This window comes from Cheilinus undulatus, linkage group 16 (genome assembly GCF_018320785.1).
Source record: "Cheilinus undulatus linkage group 16, ASM1832078v1, whole genome shotgun sequence".
In the NCBI taxonomy this organism is placed as follows: Eukaryota; Metazoa; Chordata; class Actinopteri; order Labriformes; family Labridae; genus Cheilinus; species Cheilinus undulatus.
Window position 1 is genome coordinate 45083848 of NC_054880.1, and position 24253 is coordinate 45108100.

Genomic DNA, 24253 nt, shown 5'->3' on the forward strand with positions numbered 1-24253 from the left:
TAATTTTGCTACTTTAATGCCATTTCAGCCACTTTTTAAATCCCCTTTTACCACTTTAACCCATTTTTGGTTATTTTTTGCCACTTTTAGCTCATTTATGGCACTTCTTACCCATTTCTGCTACATTTAAACTCCAATTTCAGCACCTTTCCCATCATTTTTTGCCATTATTAACCAAATTTAGCAATTTGTAACCTATATTAATAGTTTTTTGATAAAAGTTATTTTCATTTAAAGAAGGCTAGTCACTACACAAACGAATAAATTAAGATTTATCTTTCTTTGATAAGAGTGGTTCTTATTCAGGTCAAATATAAAGTATGGTTTTCACAGGACCATGGTTTTGCTGACCTCCATGTGCCCCCAGTTTGGCTGGGTCCCCCTTTATCCCCCCTTAAGAATGACCTTGTCTGCACTACTCTTGAATGTGCATGTCTGTGTTCAACCACCTCCAGGTACAGTGGGGGTCCCGGGTCTCTGGCACCTTTATTTTGGGGGTCGCGGGCTGAAAAGGTTGAGAACCTCTGCTTGAGCCACCCCGGCAGAGAGGAACAGACTGAGTGACGAAGGTCTTGAAAATATTTAGTATGTGTTGGAGTTTTGGTAGAAGAATGTAGGACACGGTTTTGGACACGGCAGTAAAACGGCTACATGAGGATGCTCACACATGCTAACATCCAGGTTTATCTCCTAGCAAATGACATTAGCATGCTAGCATTGTCAGAGCACATGCTAAGCATTTAGCCAAACGTGTGCAGCCTATCAGGGTTGCTGACATGGCTCTAGTGTTTTTGATGATTCTGGTCAAAGTTTTAAGCTCGTATTAGAGACCTCAGAAGAGTTTAACACTAACAGTGAAATGATTTGTTAAGATGGGCATTTTCCCTCTGCAACGTTTAGAATTCACCAACAGGGAGAAAAGGAGCGTCTTTCATAATCATTCACTTTATTTTCACACACGTTATTTAAAAGCGACACACACGCATACACACAAGCCCAGATAGGTCAGACATACAATAGGGATGAGGAGATGAAGAAGTGGAGAGATGATAATAGACATTTTGTTAGCCATCATCATCCCTGAGCAACAGACGCCCACACAGGACTGGCATTTTCGCTTTACTTCGCAGCACTTTTTGCAGCTTGGAAGCCCAGATCAAAGCATTATTGTTGTCGTTCTGTTACCCCGTCACCATGCCATTGTGCATCTGTCTGCCTCTAATAAGACGTGGCGCGTGTGAATAAGACCCCTTAGAAGGAAGAATGACTTTCAAATGCCAGTCCCCGGAGCAGAAACCAAAAGATAAAGAGGAGGAGAGGAGCGGAGGAGGGAAAACTGGCTAAATAAGGACGCAAAGATGACACAATGGTCAGCTAAGAATGATGGAATGAGGAAAACAAAAGCAAAGGCAACAAAGAGAAAGAGATAACTCAAAAAAATAAGAAGCGGATGGTCTCACGTTCAAAGTCAAGGAAAACTATTGGGCCATGCTCAAGTTCGGCGCAAGCCAGCACTTTCAGGAGGTTTCCCATGAGCCCCCTGGAACAGAAAGAGGGGAGAAGTCTGTGGGTGATGAGGGGATGGATGTCGGGGTTGTGCACGTGTAACCTGTGTGTGTGTGTGTGTGTGAGCGCTATGTGTGTGAGGCGAAGGTGTGGGGATGGGGGGCCTGGATGAGAGGGGGTTGTTGGGATGGCATGGTGGAAGAATGTCCTGGGTGAAGCATGGCAACATGGACACAGAGCTTCTCTAATCCCACTCATTTACGTTCTGATGAAGGCACTAAAATTAAAGCTTTCCTACAAAACTGTACCTTAAAATTATTAACAGAAACATTTATGCATGTTTTTCTTGGATGTAGAGGGAATGATTGACCAGGACTTGGTTGAGTAGGTAAGAATAATAGGTGAGCCAATCAGAAGTTTGGAGTCTAGTGCAAACACAGGAGGCCTATTTTAGGATGTAACTGCATTTGGATGATTATCCTTTGTTAAAAAACAAAAAGTGTGACTTAAACTGAGAGTACACCAGCTTGACTGGGCTCAGTTAGAGTCGGGTCAAGGGGATCCTCCTTAGAAGAACAGGAAGAATGAAGACTTTTTCTGCATTTTGTAAAAACAACATGTGGGTTAAGGGACACTTCAGTAAAATAATGCAAAATTCCTCCCATGCTAATTGCTATTTTTGTAGCTTTCTCTTACTGGAGCAATCCCAGGCTCATTCCAGACTTGAAGTAAATTATCTAGATCAGTGATACTCAACGTGTGGCTCTTTTCTGATGATTTGTGGCTCTTTTATGTCTTCATTTGAAATATTTTACGCCTAAAAAACCTTAAAAAAGGTCAACTTTGACCTCAGAAATAATCCATTGCAAGCCACATTAATGAGTTTGTTTCCCTCTCTTGTGCACCTGCTTTAAAAGTCGATATTTCCATTGCCCTTATTTGGACTTTTCCCCCCTTTTTTCTTTTTCTTTTTTTTTTTTTTTTGCCAGGTAATCTTTTTTTGTTTGGTTTTTTGCCTTTTGTGCCTATTTTTGCCACCATCATCCTACTATTGGCCCTTTTATTTTCCAGTTTTTGCCTCTTTTATCCTGCATTTGACTATTTTCAATTTTTCCCCTTTTTTGAACATTTTTTCCACCTGTAACTCATTTTTTGTTATCCATTTTTGCCACTTTTTCTCCCATTCTCCCACTCTTTTGCTGCTTTTTGACCATTTTGTCACTTTAGCTTATTATAATTGCCACTTTATCCACTTTTCAGCACTTAGATTGTCGCTCTTGCAAAGATATTTTTCAACAATTTGGCTCTTTGGGTGAGCAGGGTTGAGTAACGTTGATCTAGATCTTTTATCCATTTCAATCACATTAAGACCACCTGCCATATTTATTTTTTCCACCAAAATTAACCTCCTGCATTTTCAGCCTTTACAGCTGGTGCTTTCTGTTCTTATTTATAGGAAGATCCTAACCTAAAAGTATCATGTAAAAAATGTTTTTCTACCTGTTTCTTCAGATGACCTGCTCCTTCTCTGATTGCCTTTAGGATTCACTTGGCTCTGATACACTTATAAAACTTATAAAAGTTGAACTGGGTGGCATTTTAGGTAGTCATAACTAACTTTAGCTTGCAGAGCAAATGGCAAAACCAGCTGAATTAGGGATAATGACTGTCTTTAGCAGGTGAATAATGATGCATAACTTGTTATATTTCAAAGCTCTTCACCACTGCCTCGGCATTTTCAGTTTTCCTGATGCTACAGTAGAAAAAAAGATTCTCAACAATCTGCATTCATTTCCCCACAATGACAAAATTTTAAAAAGTAATTAAAGCTTATTAATGAAATCTCACATTTACTTAAGTATTCAGAGCCTTTGCAACAACACTGTAAATGTAGCTCAGGTTCCTGACATGTCTCTGGATCATTGCTCAGCTGTTTCTGCACCTGTATTGGAGTTCACCTGTGGTCAATTAAACTGATTGGACATGCTTTGGAAAGGCACACAGCTTTGCCTTTCATTTGGAGTCTCCTGCAAAATCCAAGCAGGCTTTCTTGGATTTACACCCATCCACTCTGAAATCAGCTCATAATGGTGCAGAGCTGCAATGATTGAACTTTGTCCCATCTCCACACAGGATCTCTGGAGCTCAGTCACAGTGACCATCAGGTTCTTGGTCACCTCTTACTCAGGCCCTTCTGCCCTAGTCATTCTGTTTGGCCGGGTGCTCAGCTAGCCAGCTCCTAGTTTTGCCAAACTTCTTCCATTTCCATTTTATGCAGGCCACGCTGCTCTTGGGAACCTTCAGTGCTGCAGAACTTTGCCTTGCTACAATCTTGTCCCTGATCTCTGCAGCACTGCAGGTCCTTTGACCTCATGTTTTTTTTTTTTCTGTTACAGTTTTTCACAAAATAAAATTTCGACTTAGTACAATTGCACTTTAAATGTGTTTCCATTGAAGGGAGTTTTGGGTAATCTGACACGCTAGATGGATGTTTTTCACACATCCATCTGGAAAACCTCCCATAGACGGCATTTAGGAAAGGGCAGAGGCTTATAAAAACTGGGTGATTGGATGAACATTCTGTCTGTCACATCTTTACAGGCCAATCAGAGCAACAAAACACGTGACGTAGCCGCTACAGAGGAGTTAATGCCACAGAGAACTGCTCAACGCGAAACATGGCAACTGTAGACATGTCAGTACAGGACTTTAGTCGTTTCTGAAAGTAAAACAACTCACTGCTGTTCTTCTTTTAAGAAATGTCACCAAGGTCTGATAAAACTTTAGCAGCATCCACGCTAACGTCTTCTGCTATAATTGCCCCGGCCTCTTGTTGCTTGCTTGCACAATTCCAAGGGTCGTTTCCAAATCCTGTCCAATCAGTTTAATTTAGCACAGCTGGACTCCAATCAAGGCGATGGAACATCTCAGCAAAGATCCAGAGACACGGAGGAACCTGTGCTTAGAGTGCTGTTGCAAAGGGTCTGAAAACTTCCATCAGTGTGATGTTTCAGTTCTTTATTTACGACAAATTTGCAACACTTTCTAAAATTCTGCTTTACTTTGTCATTAAGGGATACTGGGTGCAGATCAGCGATAACAGAAATGATTGTTTTTGACTGAAGCATCAGTCTGCAACATGAGATAGTCACGGGGGTCTGAATCCTTTCCAAATGCATTCCAGAAAGAGAAGATGTCCAAATTTAAATTTCATCATTAGAACATTTAACACAAAATAAATGTTTTTATAAGAATTAAGATTTAAGAATGATGCCGTAGGATTTTCAAGATGCCTGCACTTCTGCAGGAACCGCTGCACCACTGAGCACCAGAGCAGCTCAAACCAGAGCTGCAGACGAGAGAAAAGGTGAATGGATTTGAAAAAAGGTGCACGTTTTTAATCCTGTTGATTCAAGATTAAATTTGCACATGCATACATTAGAATGCATTTCCCCTAAAAGTTAACATTTGCATTTAGTGCTGAATCAAAGATAGAGATGGTTGGAAATGTCAGATAATAATTGTAAATCGTTCAGACTGATATCTGCTTGTATAAGAGATGAAATGCCCTGAAACTGAAAGTGCTTGTGATTTGTACTACAGCATGTTTGCCTCGCTGTCTCTCCTACACTCTGTTTATTCACACCTACACACCACTATAATTTGACCAAACGGCTTTCAGCATCGCAGCGCCCTGAGAGTGGGACTAGAGAGCTTCTGAAAATGACAAACCACACCCACAACAACACGCCATCACACCACCAACAACGCAGCAGCTCACATCCAAAAATACCTCCCCGGACCCCACCCAGTGACCTCCCACCGAACACCTCAGCTGCACACATGTGCACTCACATCTCAAGCACACGGACACGTGCACACACCCCGGTGCTCACTTACTTTCAAAGTCCAGGAAAAAATGTGGACAGTTCTCTAAATCCTTGCCAAGGACCTTAATGAGGTTCCCCATGGCTGGCGACCTGGGCGGGAGGAAACGACAAAATACATACAGTACGCACAACCTGCATGAAAAAACTCTGCATGCACATGGAGAACACAGCAGGTTGTGGGCTATTTATTTTATTTTTTTTACCCATCTGCACTCTTTTAATTAACCCTCTTCTTCCTCTCCTCCTCCATCCTTCTGTCTAAGCAATATGCCCAAAGCAAAGTCAGACGTTCCCCTCATAAATGACACTGATCACAGTTTGCATCCCATGCACAGCGTCCGCTGTATTCAATTAAAGAGAGGCCTAACTCCAGAAGTGAGTCACTACAGCTGAGCAGTGGTTATAATCCATTTACATTACTATAGTAACCTAATAAAAGCCTGCAATGCACAGGCTACTTTCTCCTAATGCCCTTCATGTACAGCGGTCCATGGATGCTTTATGACAAGCTCTTTAGACTTCATACCCAAAGGCCAGATGCCAGCGCTTTATGAGACAAATGATGCAAGCTTTATGAGATTATACTGCAGGTCAAAACAGGCACTTCTGTATGTTCATTTACAGCAGCAGACAAAACAACATATGTCAGGTGTTTTTCATCTAAGCCCTCATTTCCACTTACATATATGACCCATGCATGTACAGCCATGTGTATAGGCTATACTGATGAGGCCTCCTGTATGCAGCAGCTGGACCAAAACCTGATGAAGACTATCTTTAGCCAAGGGGAGAGTGTAATTTTGTTCGCTTTTAGCCATGCAGTGATTTGGAAAATGTGTTTGAAAAACTACAGACACAAAAACAGGACTAATATTTCATTTTAAGACATGAGAGTTGGCCTGTCAGGAATGTAAGATGTTCTATGAGCGATTTTTGAACAAGCTATTTAAATATTCATTTGTGTGCTTACTAAGTGGTTTTCAGTTGCCCAAGGGACACAAGTGATGAACTTTAGAGTTAGTTCAGGCAGTAATCTCGAGCACTATGATCCACACCTGACAAGCATCTAATCAAATCACATGATTCACATGATGATGATGTGTGCTCTCGCTTCAACCCTCTTCCACCTGTTGGCTCCAACTGGGGGGTTAAAGATGTTATACCACCACTCCTTAATTCTGCATGTAAGATAAATTGGTGAGGAGTGATTAAGTCGGAGCCTGACACCAGACTATGCTTTGCTACCATTTAGGGCCGAACGATTTGGGAAAATAATCTAATTGTGATTTTTTTTCACCCAACATTGTGATTGCAATTTAACATGTGATTACTCTTCAGGTTCCTCATCTAATAAACCATTCTATATTATAACACACAAAACTATTTCCCCCACATATTTATATCCAGTCTCCCAAAATCTACAAATAAATGTTCTCAAAACGTCTTAAAAATTTACAAATAAATTTCTTAAATTTTTATGAAATTACCTAAAAGTTTCAAAGCTATTTCCACCAGAAATTTATATCCAGTCTCCCAAAATCTACAAATAAATGTTCAAAAATTCTAAGAAGATAACTAAAAATTAAAAACCTGCCGCACCACCAAAAAATCAAATCAAATTCCCAAAAGAAGTAGAAGAAATAAATTCCTAAAATTTTCATAAAAATACTAAAAAAAATCAAAGCACCCCACCCCCCCCAAAAAATCAAATCAACTTCTTAAAAATTTAAAAATTATTTCTCAAATTTTCATGAAATTACCTTAAAGTTTCAAAGCTAATTCTCCTAGAAATTTGAATCAAATTCCCCAAAATTTAAAATAAATGTTAGAAATTTCCATAAAATACCTAAAATTTTCTAAACAAATTTCCAAATGAAAATAAAATCAAATTCCCAAAAATTTACAAATAAATGTATCAAATTTTCAAGAAAAAACTTTAAATTTTCAGAGCAAATTCCCCCCCCCCCCAAAATTCAAATCAAATTCCTAAAAATGCCAAAATAAATTTCTCAAATTTCCACAAAAATATCTAAAAAATTCCAAGCAAAAATCCCTCCAAGATTCAAATCAATCTAACAAAAATGTCTTATTGTAATTATTTAGTCCTCTTTTGCAAATTTGATATTAATAGTGATGAAGGGAGTGATAATTTTATGGATTTAAATTGAAAACAAAAATATACAAAAAAGGAAAGTAGGAACTGTTTTTTTTATTCTAGGAAATATTGACACTTGAATGTTTGCATTATGTGTAGAAACTGGTATTCAAAAACACATTTCAGGTCAAAGGAATATTTCACCCTCTGCGATTTGAAAACTGCAGTAGGTCACACTGCGATTTAATCTGCATTTGGATTAATTGCCCGGCCCTACTGCCTATAAATGCTTGAAAAATTGCAAACGTGAAATGACTAAACTAAGATCAAGCCAAAATTTCAAGGCACAACCTTTAAAAAACAGCCTCTTACATGTCACAGTAAATCAAGTGTAGCTAGTGTAGGCCGGCCATGCATGGAGCTACGCGCTGCCGTAAGACTGAGATCAGCTGATCTCACAAAGTCCTCAGCTGAATGCAAGTTAATTCATTCTAAGCACGCTGTTGGCAAATCGCACTCACACCCATGTTTAAACCGTTCTTGCCTGCTTATGCTTTGTTGCCTCCTCTGCATTGTGCTTTTTCCAACCCTCCTCCACCCCAGCTCCTCCTTCACTCTGCCTCTGACTTTGTCAGTGTCATTTGGCTGACACTGATGCCTGCTCTGCTCTGGGTGTTGCCTTGCCACACCGTTTGAGAACCACTGTAAAAACCTGTTTTTGTTTAATTGTGTCTTCTATGTTGTCAAACTGCCCTTCATATAAACTGAGTATCATGTTTTATTTCATATCAGACTGATCCATCTCATTTCATACCATGCTAATAAATATGTAATGTGTAAGCATGTTAGCAGGATAATATAATTTGGATCCACAACTGTCAAACTAGATCAACAAGTTTGTTTTAATCATGGTGATAACGGCTTGCAGCTCACAAGCATAAAAAACTGGATCTCAAAATACTAGGATACTGTGGAAAAGTCCAGTTTTCCAAGGTTTCCTGAGCCTTCATGCTCTCTCTCTGGTTCAGTTCACACTACTGCAATCATGGGAAAACTGCTGACTTGATAAAAGTCCAAAAGACGATCACTGACAGCTTTCAGATGGGAGGGTAAGCCACAGAAGGTCACTGCTGAAAGGGCAGGCTGTTCTCAGAAGCTGTATCTAAGAATATTCAAGGAAGGATGAGGACTGTAACTTAGGGGAGCTTCCCAAGGAGCGGACTGAGGCTGGGGGTCAATGGATCAAGAGCCACCACAGACGGATCCAGGAATGGACAGCAATAGTGTTCTTAATGTAGAGCCAATCCTGAACCACAGGTAACATCATAAGCATCTCACCTTAGCAAAGGAGAACAAGAACTGGGCTGTTTCTCAGTGGTCCAACGTCCTGTTTTCAGGTGAAAGCAAAGTTTGGATTTCATTTGGAAATCAACGTCTCAGAGTCTGGAGAAACCCAGCAGTGCCACGGACTGATGGCTCCATGCAACATTGCATCGATGCAGTAATTTGTGCTGAAGGAGCTCCAACCAAGATTTCCCAGAAGGCCAGCACTTCTGTATTATAAATCCTTTTATGGAGTGGTGCTATGTGATATTCTAATACTCTGAGATCGTGGATCTTTGATCTGTGTGAGCTGTGAGCCATAATCATCAACATTAGAACAAAAAAAGTCTTAAAACATTTCACTTTGTATGAGATGTATCTAGAACAGTGGTTCTCATGGTTGAGCCTTAGGACCACCATCCACTCCTCACTCCTGATATTTTTCAGCCAATCAAATTTATTTAATGAAGAATATTCTAGCTCCTGGACCTCAGACTATACAAAGATGTGACACAGCAAAGGAACAGGACTAAACTAGCATGCTTTGAAAGACTTTCACTGACACATTGGCACAACTTTCACATTCACAACCCAGCAGTTCAAAACCACTGAGCGAGAATATGAAAGTTTCACTTCTTGAACTGAATCACAGGGGGAAAAAACTTTTCATTATATTCTATTTTTTAAGATGCATCTGTATTGATTTTAAAAATTACTGCTCCTGTTATTTCTATTAGTAGCTTATTTTTAAATTACTATTATAAAATATTTCCAACAGTTTTCAAAGCCAGAAAGATTCTTTGTTTGTGTAACTATAAAAGGTGATCTCTTAACAGAAGCTGCCCTTCTGTCGCTGCGTCTCATCCATGTTTTGACGGACTACTGTCATTCTTTGCCATCAGTTGCAATTTCAACCACCCAAACTTCCCCGACTCATCCCAAATCTTTTGCAGGTAGCGTGCAAAATGAACCAGGAAGGCCACTTTTGACAGCCAGGCTTCTTTATAATGTAAAATTCCTCAATGAAATTTCAGTGATGAATAACTTTTTAGTAAATAAAATGTATGGGGTGGCATTTTGTTGACTAAGTAGGCAGTGGAGAGGGGCAGAGCTGAGCAGAGATTTCTCTAGTCATCATATTTTGTAATAACCTGACACGCCAGATGGATGTGTTTCACACATCCATCTGGGAAAGCTTCAATAGGAAATGTTTGGGAAAAGGCAGAGACTTGAAAAATACTGGGAGTGTGATTGGATGAACGTTCTGTCTGTCACATCTCTACGGGCCAATCAGAGCAACAAAACACGTGACGTAGCAGCTATCGAGCTGCGCGTGCGCAGCTACCGAGGACTATGGGTCGGTTTTTTGGTACCCTTTCCAATTTTTGCTCAATGGAAATGCAAAAAAATGTGTGCCATTCCACACCAAACTGAGCCGGACCACTTGGTGGAAACGACCTATATGTTCCCCCTGAAGGAACTGGTGTATGTTTTAACAACAGTTATATCTTAAAATGACGTTACGTCACAGAGCTCGTGAGACTCGACAGCAGTGTTGATAAGCTAAAATGTTATTGATTTTTGGGTATTTCAAAAACACAGAACAGAGTTTCGATCCCCATCCCTACTCATTCGCCTAGCCGTGATCAGCTGACGGCCAGCTGATCTAATAAAAGCCAATCATGGCTCTTTCTGTCAACACAGCGGTGTATCTAAATATAATGTACTTCTCACTAATCCCTGCTTGTATTCATGCTGATGCTCCTCCACCCCAGCCTCCTCCTTTATAGCACAAAGCTTGTTGCACCCTCATATTCAGATTCATGCCACTATGCCTTTGAACTAACTTTACTGTACTGTCATTAACTTATCCATCCAGAAGCGGGTTTTAGCCATGCATTACTTTGAAAGTCAAAGAATGCTGTTTGACTACCAGGGAGCATCTTTTTAGCAGAAGCCTCTCTACTGAGCTAAACTGTAAATCCATTTTACAATGTTTAAATCTACGACGACTGTTCCTGACTGAACTGGGAATTACCTGTTATCACAGGAAAACTGAGTAAAATCAACTGTGGGAATGTTCATAATAATAAAAACAGATATATCAGGTTGAATTTCAGAATTATGTAAAAGCATGCATCAGAAATTTAGAATAGATCCATCTTATTAAATCAGGGATGTCAGACTAAATCACAGCAGGGGCCGGGTTCTGAATTTGGGTCCAACCTGAGGGCCGAGCAGGGTCCACATTTAACCATAAACTGTCAACCTCATTTTCACCAGCAAGGAATTATGGGGGAAAAAAACGTGATGAACTGATGATGAATGATTTTGAGATTGAAAAGGGTCAAAATAAAAAAAGACAAACTTATTAGCTCAAAATGTTCAAAACATGACATTTGAAGTCAAAATAATGTTTTTAAAAGGGAAAAATATGAGACAGAAAGTTTAAATCATGATTCTTGACAGTCAAAAATATTAGATAAATTCAAAATTAGCTATTTAAAACATCAAAGCATGAGAAAACCATTTAAACTGTGAGTTTTAAAGATCCAAATATAACTTAAATTTTAAAATTGAGGATCTAAAAAGTCAAATTATGCGATAAAAGTCAAAGTAAGGAGCTGAAAAGGTCAAAATGTGAGAAAAAAAAACATAATCATGACTTTAAAAGGTCAAAATATTACTTAAATTTTAAAATTGATGACCTAAAAGGTCAAAAATAAGATAAAAAATCAAAATTGTGAATTGAAAAGGTCAACATATAAAATATAAAGTCAAAACCATAACTGTGAGATGCAAAATTAAGAATATGAAACAAAAACAGAAATGTATTTTCCTACATTTCTGACTTTTTATCTAATTATTTTAACTTTTAACTTTTTGTAATATTTAAGACTTAACAAGGATATTTTAGATCGTCATGGTTACGTTTACATTTTTAAACTGGAGGACATCTGCAGCCCTCAAACCAGTGGGCCAGTTATAATAAAAACATGGTAGGATCTGGTGGGCTGGGTGTAACTGGACCACGGGCTGGATTTGGCCCCTGGGCCTTGAGTTTGACACCCCTGTATTAAATGGTCAGAGGTTTAAAAATACTAAATACAGCCCCAGTTGAGAGCTATAATAATATCTTATCAGAGGATCTGTAATATTGAGAGGATTGAGAGGAAATATGTGGACCTTTATGCATGCTAAAGACTAAAAAATGCACAGTTAACACAGGAAGTGTAATGTTCATTTAGACTCAGCTGTTAGAGTCTGAAAGCCTCTTCTCCTCACACAGGGACTTTGGTAGCAGAATGTAAGCAGCTGCCAAGTTTCACTTCCTCTGCCATACCCTCTGTTTATGTGCTATGTTAGCACACAGCGGAGGCCTATCAGTTTCCCCCTGCAAGACTAATTTATGGCCAGCATTAGCATGTTTATGAGAAGCCACCGTGCAGCAAAAAAAAAAGCCTGTTGTTTTCTCTGTTACTCAGCAAGAAGTGGTGTTGCATTGCAGCACCCAGGTACAGATCGCCGGGGTTGAGTTACACTGTCCAGCGGGTGGAGAAAGACAAAAAGCAGCAATTTAGTCTTACTGTAACGTCTGCTGGGAGGTGGAGGAAAGCTATGTGCTGAGTCACTGCTGGAACCCATGAGCATCAGTCCCAACGTGTCTCCTCTTGACTTCTAGACCACCTGCTCTAAGATGGCTGTGAATAAATGAATAACAGATTCATAGCCTGACCCCAACAAGGTGATCGCAAAGACGAAGTCAAGCTGAGTTTCAAATCGCAGCCTTGCATTAAGCAATGAAAGCTTTCTGGCATGTAAATAGGTGATAGGTGATCGCTGTGTGGGTGTGTTTGAGGTAGCCGCACATCCGCCACACTCACAACGACACGCACACACACCGAGTCTGGAGGAGCAGCATGTGGTCCATCCAGAGAGCAGCGCTCGGCTGATGGTTGCCAGGATACTGTTGGCCTGGTGATATCTCTGCTCGTCTCAGCAGAAGGAAAAAAAGCAGCCACTTTGCTCGCACGCTGGGTCAGCTGCTTACAACGGTGATGTGAGGCATCAATCCAGCAATCAGTTTGAATTCATAGCAGAATTCATGTGGCAGATGCCCACCTATGAACAGGAAATCATGAGACTCACCAGCAAGCTCTGCTCTTACCCTCCATTCCTACCATCGATTTACCTCTTCCTTTGTCTTTAGCCTTCACTTCCTCTGCCTGCCTCCTGTCTTTGTCCCCCACTTTGTAAAGCCGTCACGGCGAGTAAATCCCAGGTAAGAACGGCTCAGAGCGATGTCTGCAGTTCCCCGTGGCTCTGGTCTGCTTTTCTGAGACTGATGTAAACTTCTGCTCTTGCTCTTTCTCCCTCTCTCTCTCTCTCTCTCTCTCTGAGTATCTGTCCCCTTCACACTTCTCTTTTTCAGGCATCTATTTAAAGTTCCTGTGGTTTTCTCTATTTGCTGCATGCTTGTCTTTGTTTTCATAGAAGTAGACAACCTGCTGCGTGAGGATGCTGGTATAAAGAGTGTAAGTTATGTTGATTTAATTCACTTATTGTTCTATTTCCTCTGGCTCTGTCCTCTTATTGTGTGTGTTTTCATCTCCCCTGTTTACAGGCAATTTCAGAAAACTCCTTCTGCCTCTGACATCAGATTGGGTTCCTCAAAAAACATCCCCTGCAGCTCTCCTCTCTGCCTTACTTCTCTATTCCACCACTCAGCAGCAGCTCCTTTGGCCCTGTCTTGTCATAGTGCATCTCTGTCACAGTCTCGCTGGTGGCCTTTGGGTGCAAACAAGTCTTAGTAGTAGAGTAGGAGTGACGATCTGAGCTCCTTAAATGCATGTTTCCTATGAAACTGCTGCACATAATATACAGAAAGCCACATGGTGCATGAGAGCCACACTGATTGGACGTTAAAACATGGCATTCTGTGAATCAGGAAGTGTGTTTAGTGGCTGCTGGTTGCAGTTTCCCTCACATGCAAACACACACAATGTTTGCAGTCAGCCAGCATGAAAGTGGAGCAAAGTGCTTCTCTTATGCAACTGTGCAGCACACAGCTCTCATCTGTAGTCCAGCAGGAGAAACCAAACGAAGGGGGCTCCTCAAGTCTTAATAAAGACCCGGCTCGGCTCCCACATGGCGTCTGAAAAGCAAACCTGGTCGAGACTGGAAGCCAAGCAGCAGAGCGAGGCCTCGCAGCTTCCTTTCAGCTCTCAGTGAAAGATTCCTCCTGTTAGAGCCCGGGAGCTTCATCAGTGTGGATTTACTGAGCACAGAATCAGCTTTGCTGTTCTTTGCCAAGTCTAACCTCTATTAACTCACCAATAATACCATCTGAAGCCCCTTTCTCCATCTGTGTGAGCCTCTCCGCCTCTTACTGCAATGATCTCTCTTTCCGAAACTCATTCAGTGGCTGCACCATCCACAGATGCAGCGACTGTAAGCTCTCACCACTGCTGGTTCTTTATCCCCAAACTGTCCACTCGTCTCATCCCTGTTCAACCTGCCATATGGTGTTTCTCTGCTGTTTCTCTGTTGTTTTTTTTACTGCATTTTTATTCCTACCTTCGCTTGTGTTTATCCCTCTGTAACACTTCACTGCATCAACCAGGGCTTGTCAGCTCCACACAGAGGTTACAGCATCAGCACCCACCACCTGTCAAGGAGAGAGAGAGAGAGACACAGTGAGAGGGGAATCAACATAAAATTCAACATCATGCACAACAATGCCAGAAAGAGCATCAATATCAGAGGCTTGTTTTGGGTTTTAAAAACCATTTGGTCAAATGAGCCAAGAGAAAGCTGGCAAAAAGATGAGGAAACATCCTAGCTAGCTTGCTATCACACGCTTGTAGTTGCTAGCCTTCCAGTGATACATCACAGGACATTATAACCTGTTACCTGAGCATTATAACCTGTTACGATCCTCTCCAATCTTAAAAAATGATTCCAACAGAGCACAACCGCTTAGTTGAGGATTAATTTACTGTTTTCTGGCACAAATCTCTCCATTATGATAAGTTCATGACCCAGGCTTCTGTTGGCTATATTCAACATCATGCGCGACATTGCCAGAAAGAGCATCAATGTCAGAGTCTTGTTTTGGGTTGCAAAAACCATTTGGTCAAATGAGCCAAGAAAAGCCGACAAAAAGGTGAAGAAATGTCCTAGCTAGCTTGCTATCAAATGCTGTAGGATGCTAGCATTATAACGTGTTAAAATCCTATCAAATCTTAAAGAAAGCTTCTGATCAGAACACAGCTGCTTGGCTTTGTTCCAGAGCAGAGACAGAAGTTTGGGATTAAATTTACTGTTTTCTGGTACAAATATTTCCATTTTGATATGTTTAGGCCACCATGCTTGATAGATGTGGGACATTTACTATGAAGCTGGCTGTTAACTTTCAATGTACTAACAACAGACTGTACTTAGATGATCTGCTCAGTGATTTTATATCATTGTAGCACTAGGGGACGGGGCTATTCACCATAAAGACCAATGATGTCATAGGTTTCTATGTTTGCTATATTCAACATCATGAACAACAATGCCAGAAAAAGCATCAATGCTAGAGACTTGATTTGAGTTTTAAAAACCATGAGCCAAGAGAAAGCTTGCAAAAAGGTGAGGAAACATCCCAGCTAGCGCGCTATCACACGCTTGTAGGTAGCTTGCCTTCCAGTGATACATCACAGAACATAATAACCTGTTACCTAAGCATTGTAACCTGTTGCAATCCTCTCAAATCTTAAAAAAAATTCTTCTGATCAGAGAGCAGCTGCCTGGCTTTGTGCCAGAGTAGAGACAGAAGTTGGGCATTCATTTACTGTTTTCTGGTACAAATCTTTCAATTATGATATGTTTAGGCCACCATACCTGATAGATGTGGGACATTTACTATGTGGCTTGCTGTTAACTTTCAATGTACTAACAACAGACTGTACTGAGATGATCTGCTCAGTGATTTTATATCATTGTAGCGTTAAGGGGGTGGGGCTATTCACCATCAAGACCAGTAATGTCATGTGCTTCTACGTTTGCTATTTTCTACATCACACTCAGTAAAAGCACAAATATCCAAGACTTATTTTGGATTTTTAAAAACATTTGGTCAAATGAGCCAAGAGAAAGCTCACAAAATGGTGAGGAAACGTCTAAGCTAGCTTGCTATCACACGCTTGTAGGTACCTAGCGTTCTAGTGATACAAAACAAAACATTATAACCTGTAACCTGAGCAAAGCACACATCTATTTATCACTTATCATAAGTCCTTGATTCTTAAATTGTATAATTTAAAAAAGGATAATCAGAACCACTTAAATTCCCTTAACCCATTCATTCCTAGGCCCTTTTCCAGTGTCCAAGCTAGAAAAAGGCATACCTAAATACAACTATTATATCTCTGCAACTACACAGTCTACATGAATAAGCTTGGTATCAATGTAAAGATAACCCCTGAAAGATTGCAGCCGATGTGTAAAAATCCCTGTAGAAGTTACCGGGACTAACTAGATACAGATTTTGTCCACCTAAATTACTTTTAGAGTAAATATCTCCTGTGAAATTCCAAGCCAAGGTTTCTAGGATTAAAACGGTGGGTCACATGACCATATCTGTGCATACTCACACTGCTCTATGTGTTTTTCAGGAGAAGGATGGGCTGCCCCTGGTACCGGGGCCTCTCAGGACAAAGAGGTTAAATTCAGTTTTCTTTAACATGATTTTCTAGATGCTGGATTTATCTATATTTTATTTGTTAAAGTCCCTCTAAAGTAATACAAAAAGATCTCTATTTTAGGTTTGTTGTATGACAGGCCACTCTGTTATCAACCAGCAGGCAAAATTTCATTCATGAAAAACATCTCTAAGTTTAGAAAATTAAGCTTCAAAATCATGAAAAAAAAAAACTGCGCTAGGATGGTGTGGGCGTGTGGGTTGAATAAGCTGGAGCCACGCCCACTCAGAAAAACAATCCTCTCAAATTTAAGAAAAATGCTTCTGATCAGAGCTCAGCTGCCTGACTCTGTACCAGACTAGAGACATGAATTGGGGATTAAATTTACTATTTTCTGGCACAAATCTTTCCAGTATGATATATTCAGTGACCTGTAGACCAACTTGGCTGATAGATGTGGGAAATTTACCTCACAATGAACAATACCACAGCATGTAGCTGGCTGTTAACTTTCAATGAAAGTTGTGATATCAGCTAACAACAGACTGGACTAAGATGAACTGCATGATAATTTTATATAATTGTAGCACTAGGGGGGTGGAGCAATTCACCATTAAGACTGGTGATGTCATGGGCTCAGATATTTGCCCTGCTCAAATTAAACCAGCCAGGAAAGAGGTAAACAACTTTCCAATGTTCTAAATCAAAAATTCAGTTACACCTAGATTTCAGTGTTCACATGTTTACAGCAACCTTATTCCATCATATAGTGTGAAGACACAAAGTTTGGACTTCACTTTATAAGGACTTTAACCAAAAAAATAAAAGTAGGACCGAGTCCTGCTCCAAGATGATAAAACAGGTCGTGGACAGTCTGACAGTACCTACAGAACAACAAGGCCTGTATTCACTGTATCTACTCCACTTTTATTGGATGCTGCTTAAACTACATGAACTCTTGAGCAACCAGAGTGCTGATTTAACTGGTAAAACCAGTATAGAGAAAGTTTTGGAAAACTATGTTCATATTTGAACCAATCAAGATATCCTTAAAGATGTAATGTGCTTTTAACTAAATCTTTCACAGCATTTTGATCCCAGGGACAGGACCAGGATGGATCAGAGCTTTTAGGACACTGGAAACCAGTGTTTTATTGGTGGTCTGATAGATGTGTAGATTGTGGCTGCTGTGCAGGTTGGATATTTCTCATACCAACAGTAAACTGCAAGTCATCGTCACTTGTTAAAAACCTAGATAATAAGTCTAGTTTGTAGTCTCTTTCAAAGGCCACAGGCCCAGACAGTAACCTGACATGCCAGATAGACTCTGTCATAGATCCATTAAATGGTATATATTCACACTGATCCATACTGAGCTGTTGAGAAGAGCAGGATTTTTAACAACGTTCTTAGAAGGTGATTGGACGAACGTTTTGTTTGTCATAATCATTATGGGCCAGACTGAGCTCGATGGATAAAACTGCTGAGGCCGATCAGAGCAAAAAACAAAAGCATATTCTCAGCCAAGATCTTTCAGTGTGGCTCTGAGCTCTCGTTTTTACAAACAAATGTGGTCCAGCTACAGCAGGCAGCAGCCATTGCTACACCTGCTACTAGCCATTACTTCCAGTATAGCTAAGCTCCGCCCATAGCTGTCCCCTTATTCTCTTCAAATAACGCTGATTGGTCAGATCCATTGTCAGGCTTGGCACAGTGGTTTCAAACTGGATCTTTGCTTGGTGGATTTGCCTGATAACAGCCAATCCTTCTAATTTGCCAAGTTACCAAAACAGCTGATCAGAGCTGAGATGTAGTCTGTTTGATGTATAGCAATAGGGCTGAAGACAGAGGCTTTCTGGATGGATGGATACCATGGATGGATACCATGGATGAATACCATGGATGGATGAATGGATGGATGGATACCATGGATGGATACCATGGATGGATACCATGGATGGATACCATGGATGGATACCATGGATGAATACCATGGATGGATACCATGGATGGATGGATGGATGGATGGATGGATGGATACCATGGATGGATGAATGGATGGATGGATGGATGGATGGATGGATGGATGGATGGATGATAGATGGATGGATGGATAGATACCATGGATGGATGGATGGATGGATGGATGGATGGATGGATGGATGATAGATGGATGGATGGATAGATACCATGGATGGGTGATGGATGGATGGATGGATGATGGATGGATGGATGGATACCATGGACTGTCAGAATCTGTGCAGGATTTGGGCAGGATTAGAATCCAGCGAGGGCAGGATTTTGAAACAAACGGTCCTGTGCACGAGTCTAGATTATTATAATTGCAGAATTGAAGCAGTGATGAGATAGCAGCTTAAGTCAAAGCCTATGGATGCTGGGATTGTGGGTTGTAAGCGAGAGCGCAAAGCTGAAAGTCGGCAGCAGCAGAAAAGAGGAGATGCAGTTTAAACAGACCACCAAATTGTGAGGATGTTTGTCAGGTGATTGGATTATAATGCCTGTCAGGTGTGAAATCAGCGAAACTCAAGTTGTCTGCCTGAATACACTCGTGTCACTCCATTTAGAGACCAGAAAACGTGAATGAAAGTCATCAGTGCTAAGTGGAACTGCTCAGTTTGCTGATCGTTTTCTGTGAGCATCCCTTTGAGCTTTTACTACCACTAGTAGCATTTGATACCTATAACAAAAGCAAACTGTAGCTTTACAATGAAAGGGTTAAACACTGAAGAGGTAAAGTTTCAACAGCAATCTCTCAGAAACAAAGAAAGAAAGTTCCCATCGATTATGTACCCTTCTAAAAATCCACATAAATCAGTCTAATCTGGACCTGGATGGTGTTCCTTTCTTCCCTGGTTTTACATCCTAACACAGACTAATCTTGTTAAGCTAATCTCATTCATTGCTCCAGCCTCGTCTTATACTGGCTGACTGGTGTAACTATTAACACTACTGCTGCTGCCCTTGCATCATCGAATCTCATCAGGAGAGAGTGCAGACAGAAGAGAGGCGGGGGCCTTTGAAGAATAGTTGCCAGGGAAACACAGCCTCTTATTCTCATGGCAACACGCAGTCGGGTTCTGTTCAGTGTTATCAGTTGAGCGGATTGGATGGAGAAATGGATGGACGGATGAATGGATGGATGTATAATCTCCAGAGTGAGTCGGACATGAAAGCATTGACGTTCCTCCTCTAAGGTTGTAAACCACGCTGTCCGTATATTCTACCTTACTTTGACTGTGTCCACCTCAAGTAAATTGCCCAGTTCTTATTGATCTGTCCTCTCAGGGAGAGGGCAAAGGTCAAGTATTGTACTGGACGCTAAGGTCAAGAGAGGTGAATTAACACTGAGGTTAATACTGTTGGACAGAGTTGATTTGAACTTCATCTTTTAGGCTAGATTGTTATTTTTTCCTCAGTCTGACATTTGTTTTCCATCTCTTGGCCTTTAATGCTGACACGTAAATCCCCCCACTCCACAAATTTCCATGGTTTTAGAAACACCCTGTTACAAATGAAAAACAACCCTCTAATGGATTTTTTTAGATCACAACAAATGCAAGCACATAATTTTTCTCCAGCACACGACCAGACTACAGGTTTTGATGGATTACTGTTTAGAATTCTGCTAATTAGCTGAGTGCTTTAGTTTGCAGTTCTAGCCCCCCGCCACCTGTTTGTTTCTCGGCTCTGCTTGATGAAAAACCAATTTAAAAACTTACCTATTAGAGTGAAATATTAGATAATGGTAAAACCCAAACAGCATGGGGATTATTTTAGTCAAAACAGTCTTATTCACAAGCTCCTGAGAGTTTTGAACCAGAGTGGCTCTTCAAGTCCTTGAAAAACAAACCAAACAGGAAGAAGGCCGACTATTTCAGGTTATTTCTATGCTTGTCACACAAAGTTAGGACCCAAAAAAGTAATTCAAATAGTGCAGACTGGGAGAGAGAGGTTCATTCTGCAAACAGAATCATAGTTAGCGGGACATTTGATATAATATATGAAACTAAATAAAGCACGATAAATTAAGAGCAAGTTTAGCTCAGTTAGCACAGCAGGTGCCTTTAAACAGAGGCTGTCCTGGGAACACCGGTTGCAGATTGGAACCCTGATTCTGGCTCTGATGGTGCACGTGGTCCCATGACTCCTGTCCAACTTCAGCTGTCCTAGCCAATAACCCTTTAAAACCTATGGGATCACCTACGTCCCCATTTGCATATCTATTTTTTAACCGTGGGTAGAATTGTAACCAAATGAGATAGAAGAATAATTCTTTTTGCATATAAACCAGAGGAGTAACACTAACATATCACACATTTAATTTATTCCAGAGTACTGTCTCCTTCTAGAAATATCCTTCCTTCTTTTGCAGAAATGTAGTAATAAGTGAACACATCAAAAACAATATAATATGATATAATCTGGGCATAAATGTGTTGTTTTCTTGCAGGTCACAAGTCATGGTTATTATTGTTTTAACATGGTTTTCTGCAAACAAATGTATGCTCAACAGTATCTGGCAAACTTCGAGATTTGATTGCACTACGGTAAATAGTTCATTTTTTTTAAAGGTGCTGTCTTGTTGCAAACTGTGCACAATTTCATTTAATTTTTGTTTTTGCCACAGTTTATAAAGATCATTTTACTTCAGAAATGAAGCTATGAGCATTCTCAAAATCTTTTTTTGTGGTTTGAAATGATCTTGTGCAACTTTTTTACAATCACAATTTTGAGGGATACAGCTATGACATCTTTGTATTTAGGAAAATATGTTTTAAAAAAAAGGGATTTTTCTTGTGGTTTTTTGCACTTTTGAGCAATTTAATTTGTAACTATAGACTTATCACATACATATCATTAAAACCTGGGTTCTAAGGGTTGTATGGATGTTTAGACAATTCAAATACTTAAAGAATGCCACTATAACATGTATAAAAGATATGCTCTGGTCACCAAATGCCTTTTAAAAACAAGGAATATTTAAGATTATTTAAAATGGTATATATTACCCGTTACTGATAAAATAATAAATGCATGAAATTATTCAAATGTTATATAAAAAATGGTAATGAAGTTAGATTTATGCTGAAATTAAAGCAATGTTTAGAAATCCTTATTAAAATGTAAGTCTGCACATGATTATAGTTGATTGCACTGCAGCATTCAACCACTTTCAGGTGGAGTGGGGGTCCCCGGTCTCTTGAGCCTTTATTTGGGGGCAGAAAGGGCTGAGAACCCCTGCTTTACAGTCTATTCTATACAAGAAGATGCAATGAGATCTATGCAATGTATTTTAATGCCTTGCAATGTGATGTGACACCATACAACAACCATCATCAGTATTCCTGGCTACCATTACACCATGAAGACAAAAGAACACTCCAAGCAACTCAGAGAAAAGTGTTATTAGGGCTGGGTATTGCCACTGATTTCCTGATTCAATTTGATTTCTGATTTGATTCGATTCAAATTAATATCGATTCATTGAGGGATATTTCAGCTACAGTACCTGTGTTGCTTGAATATGCAAGGGGGTCTTAGAGAACTAATGGCAGGGATGATACTTTCAGTTGAATAATTAATAAGAAGTCTTCTAACTAGGCACAATATTTAAAATATTAAAGTTCACACTAAAAACTGACCCCAAACTTGTTTCCTGAAAATACTTTTTATTGACCTACACATTTGATCAATCAACATAATAAAGTGCAACATAGACTTAACAGTCAGTAATAAAAGATCCATCTCTGAATAAAATAAATCAATATTGAAAATTTAAATTAAAAAATCGATCTGAATCGGAAAACCGATTATTTGAACCCAGCCCTAAATGTTATAGAAAAGTGTAAGTCAGGAGATGGTTACAAAAAGATCCATCATCAAGAAAATGAAGGAATATGTCACATGCGTGAATCTGCCTAGATCAGACCGTCCTCACAGACTGAGTGGGCGTGCAAGAAGGAGACTAGTGAGAGAGGACACCAAGACACCTATGACTACTCTGAAGGAGCTCCAAGCTTCAGCAGCTGAGATGGAGAGACTCTGCAGACAACAACTGTTGGCCGGGTTCTTCACCAGTCAGAGCTTTATGGGAGAGTGGCAAAGAGAAAGACACTGTTGAAGAAGACATGCATCAAATCTAGACTAGAGGTTGCCTAAAGGTATGTGGGAGACTCCATGGTCAAGTGGGGTACAGTTCTTTGGTATGGTGCCATGCCAACACTGCGCGTCACTGTGAAGCACGGTGGTGGCAGCATCATGCTGTGGGGATGCTTCTCAGCCAGCTCTGCAGTTCATGGCTGGACTTGAAAAAGGCTGTTCATTCCCAATCCTTGTGCACCCTGACAGAGCTTGAGCAGTTTTGCAAAGATGAATGGAGTAAAATTGCAGAGTCCAGATGTTTGAGCCTGATTAAGATCTATCAATGCAGAATCTGGCAAATCCATCAGCTTTGTAAGGTTTGTGTGTGGCACCTGAGGTATCCAAATATGCTGATGGTACAGTTGTACATTTTGCTGATTTTTAGGGTGATGATATGATATAAACTTCCAGTACAATGGTTATAATACTATTTAATGTGGTACAATGGATAATGCTGTACAGTGTCATACCATACCGGACAAGATTAACAAAGATATCAGTTTTTTTCTACAAGGGTTGCTGGGATTGGCACAAAACAAGCGTCACTGTCTTAATAGCGACACAGATGTTATCTGTTTTGTCTGGATTTGGTGTTAGTACAAGTTTTGGGGGGCTTGATGCGTTTAAAGTCGATATTAACTGATCAATTCCAGGAAGACTGGTATTGCCTCTGCCACTTGATGAGTGCCATCATAAATCAGTGTCATGCTAATCAAATATCAGACCACTCTGCAGTCTCCGGAGGGAAGACACTGAAGGAGGCAGGAGGCATTTGGAGCGACAGTCTTTAAATATAGTCGCTTTTTCTGCAACTTCAGGGCTGATAAGTACTTCAGAGAGAGACGGTGAAAGAGTCAAAAGGTCTGGGGGGGAGGAAGAATAAAGAGAGAGATCACAAAGTCATTACAGGCAGACATCTGTGTCCGTGCTACTCAGCTCATGTTAGTTCTGCTCACTGAACAGGCCGGTCTTTAAAAAACCCACTGGTGATTGTTTCCTTTCTTGCTCTCTATCTCTTTCACTCTGTTTCAACCTTTCCTCTGCTCCCGACACACCCCTCTCTCCTCCCCCTGTTCACTCCATGCCTGTCTTTTATGTCCACATTCATTCAGTCATCTTCTCACCACACACCCTTTCGACCTCGTCCTGTCTGAGTCTCTTTTATATCCTCCCTCGCCCCGTTCCTTCTTTGTTCTCAGCGCTTTCTCCCTAAAGGTAGAGACGAGTGCAGGAGGCTGCAGTGAAATCGCCAGCTCATATGTGGAGAGAGAGAGAGAGAGAAAGAACAGGGGGAAGAAGAGGAGGCAGAGTGAGCTGAACACCCACCTAAACTCAGTTATTGTTGTATTCACAGGAAGGACAACAAACTGTTTTTCAAGGCTGAGATACAGATCATTACATAATGGACATGCTGCATGTTTGACATTACAGGAGGACGGGAGGAGAGGAGGGATTGAGCATGTAGCTGAGGAGATGAAAAGAGGAAGAAGGAAGGCTAAGAAGGAGAGGAAAGGAAGGGAGAGATGAGGAAGCGACATGGGAAAAGAAAAGGACTTAAGGAAAGAAAAGGAAAGGAGGAAAGGAGAGGA

At 40.4% G+C, this 24253-nt stretch overlaps 1 protein-coding gene across 2 annotated transcripts in view; it reads right to left on the reverse strand.

The window, feature by feature from the left end:
- fam49al (family with sequence similarity 49 member A, like) overlaps positions 1–24253 on the reverse strand; it is an 83256-nt gene that overhangs the window by 33414 nt on the left and 25589 nt on the right. The window contains exons 2-3 of one of the 2 annotated variants that reach the window (XM_041808264.1): positions 14392–14482; positions 5407–5486 (exon numbers count right to left, since the gene is read on the reverse strand). In XM_041808264.1, coding sequence (XP_041664198.1) covers positions 5407–5476 — 70 coding nt within the window. In that variant the 5' untranslated portion in view covers positions 5477–5486; positions 14392–14482. Of the gene's footprint in view, positions 1–1460; positions 1541–5406; positions 5487–13006; positions 13169–14391; positions 14483–24253 lie in introns of those variants that run through there. The other variant, XM_041808263.1, reaches the window with a different exon arrangement.